The sequence below is a fragment of the Austrofundulus limnaeus genome, unplaced genomic scaffold (genome assembly GCF_001266775.1).
Source record: "Austrofundulus limnaeus strain Quisiro unplaced genomic scaffold, Austrofundulus_limnaeus-1.0 Scaffold1758, whole genome shotgun sequence".
NCBI lineage: Eukaryota > Metazoa > Chordata > Actinopteri > Cyprinodontiformes > Rivulidae > Austrofundulus > Austrofundulus limnaeus.
The window spans coordinates 56177-57108 of NW_013954160.1; the positions used below are offsets into that span (position 1 = coordinate 56177).

Below are 932 nucleotides of genomic sequence, written 5' to 3' on the forward strand. Positions count from 1 at the left end.
AGAGAGAGAGAGAGAGAGAGAGAGAGAGAGAGAGAGAGAGAGAGAGTTTAATTTAATAATTTTTAATACAAATACATTTCTCCTGATGTTTAATCATTTCAGAAATTTTAGATTTTGTTCACTTACTGTTTGAGGAGGTGATGAATCATCAGTGTGGGTCACAGGATCTGCAAAGAAAAGTGAGTGGTGTAAATGAAGCTTTAAAATAAGGTGAATCGGAAAGAAAAGTGAAAGAAATTGGAAGCAAGTTTTAAAGAAATAGAACAGAGTACTAAATAAAGAATCACACAATTAAAAAAGACCAAATAAATTGGGATCTCAAGCAGACTGAGGTGGTCAACTTACTGAAGTCCACAATGTCTTTCATCATCACGACATCTTCCACACTCAGCCGTGCTTTGTCTAAGACTGTACTCCTCAAACTATAACGTTCTTTTCTTTCTCCTTCTCAGCTATCTCTTAAAAATTGCCCTCTTGCCACGTCTACATTTACAAATGGACACCTGAGCAGCTCAGTGCTGTTACTCAGCGTGGGATCAGGTGGCATTGCATTTTCCACTCTGTGGATAGGATTACACATAGCAGGTTACAGAGAAGTCCAAATCCACCAACATATGAGACATATTCAGTGTTTCTGAGATGTTTGCAGCCAAATATTGGATGCTACATCAATACAAAGTTCCGTCAAAGAATTCTAATTCTTTTGAATGGACAAGTTTTGTTACTATGTAAATAACGCTAATAATTAGTCTTTAAAATTAATAAATACACAGTATAATTTTTGCCGTGGGCAATTTTTCCTCAGAAGTTAGTTCTTCCCCTTTCTCTTCCTGATTTTTTTTATTGGCGGTTGGCAAAAAACATTCCGTAGCATCAGCGCCACCTACTTGTATGGAGTGTGATTCATAAGGATTTAATTCATACTATAATAA

The 932-nt window shown here is 36.2% G+C and overlaps 1 protein-coding gene across 1 annotated transcript in view; it reads right to left on the reverse strand.

The window, feature by feature from the left end:
* LOC106536295 (transmembrane protease serine 3) overlaps nt 1-567 on the reverse strand; it is a gene marked incomplete at its 3' end in the record, with an annotated part of 51739 nt that extends 51172 nt beyond the window's left edge. Inside the window, exons 1-2 of the mRNA XM_014033503.1 lie at nt 346-567; nt 127-167 (exon numbers count right to left, since the gene is read on the reverse strand). Coding sequence (XP_013888957.1) covers nt 127-167; nt 346-370 — 66 coding nt within the window. The remainder of the gene's footprint in view (nt 1-126; nt 168-345) is intronic.
* Nucleotides 568-932: the final 365 nt, after the last annotated feature.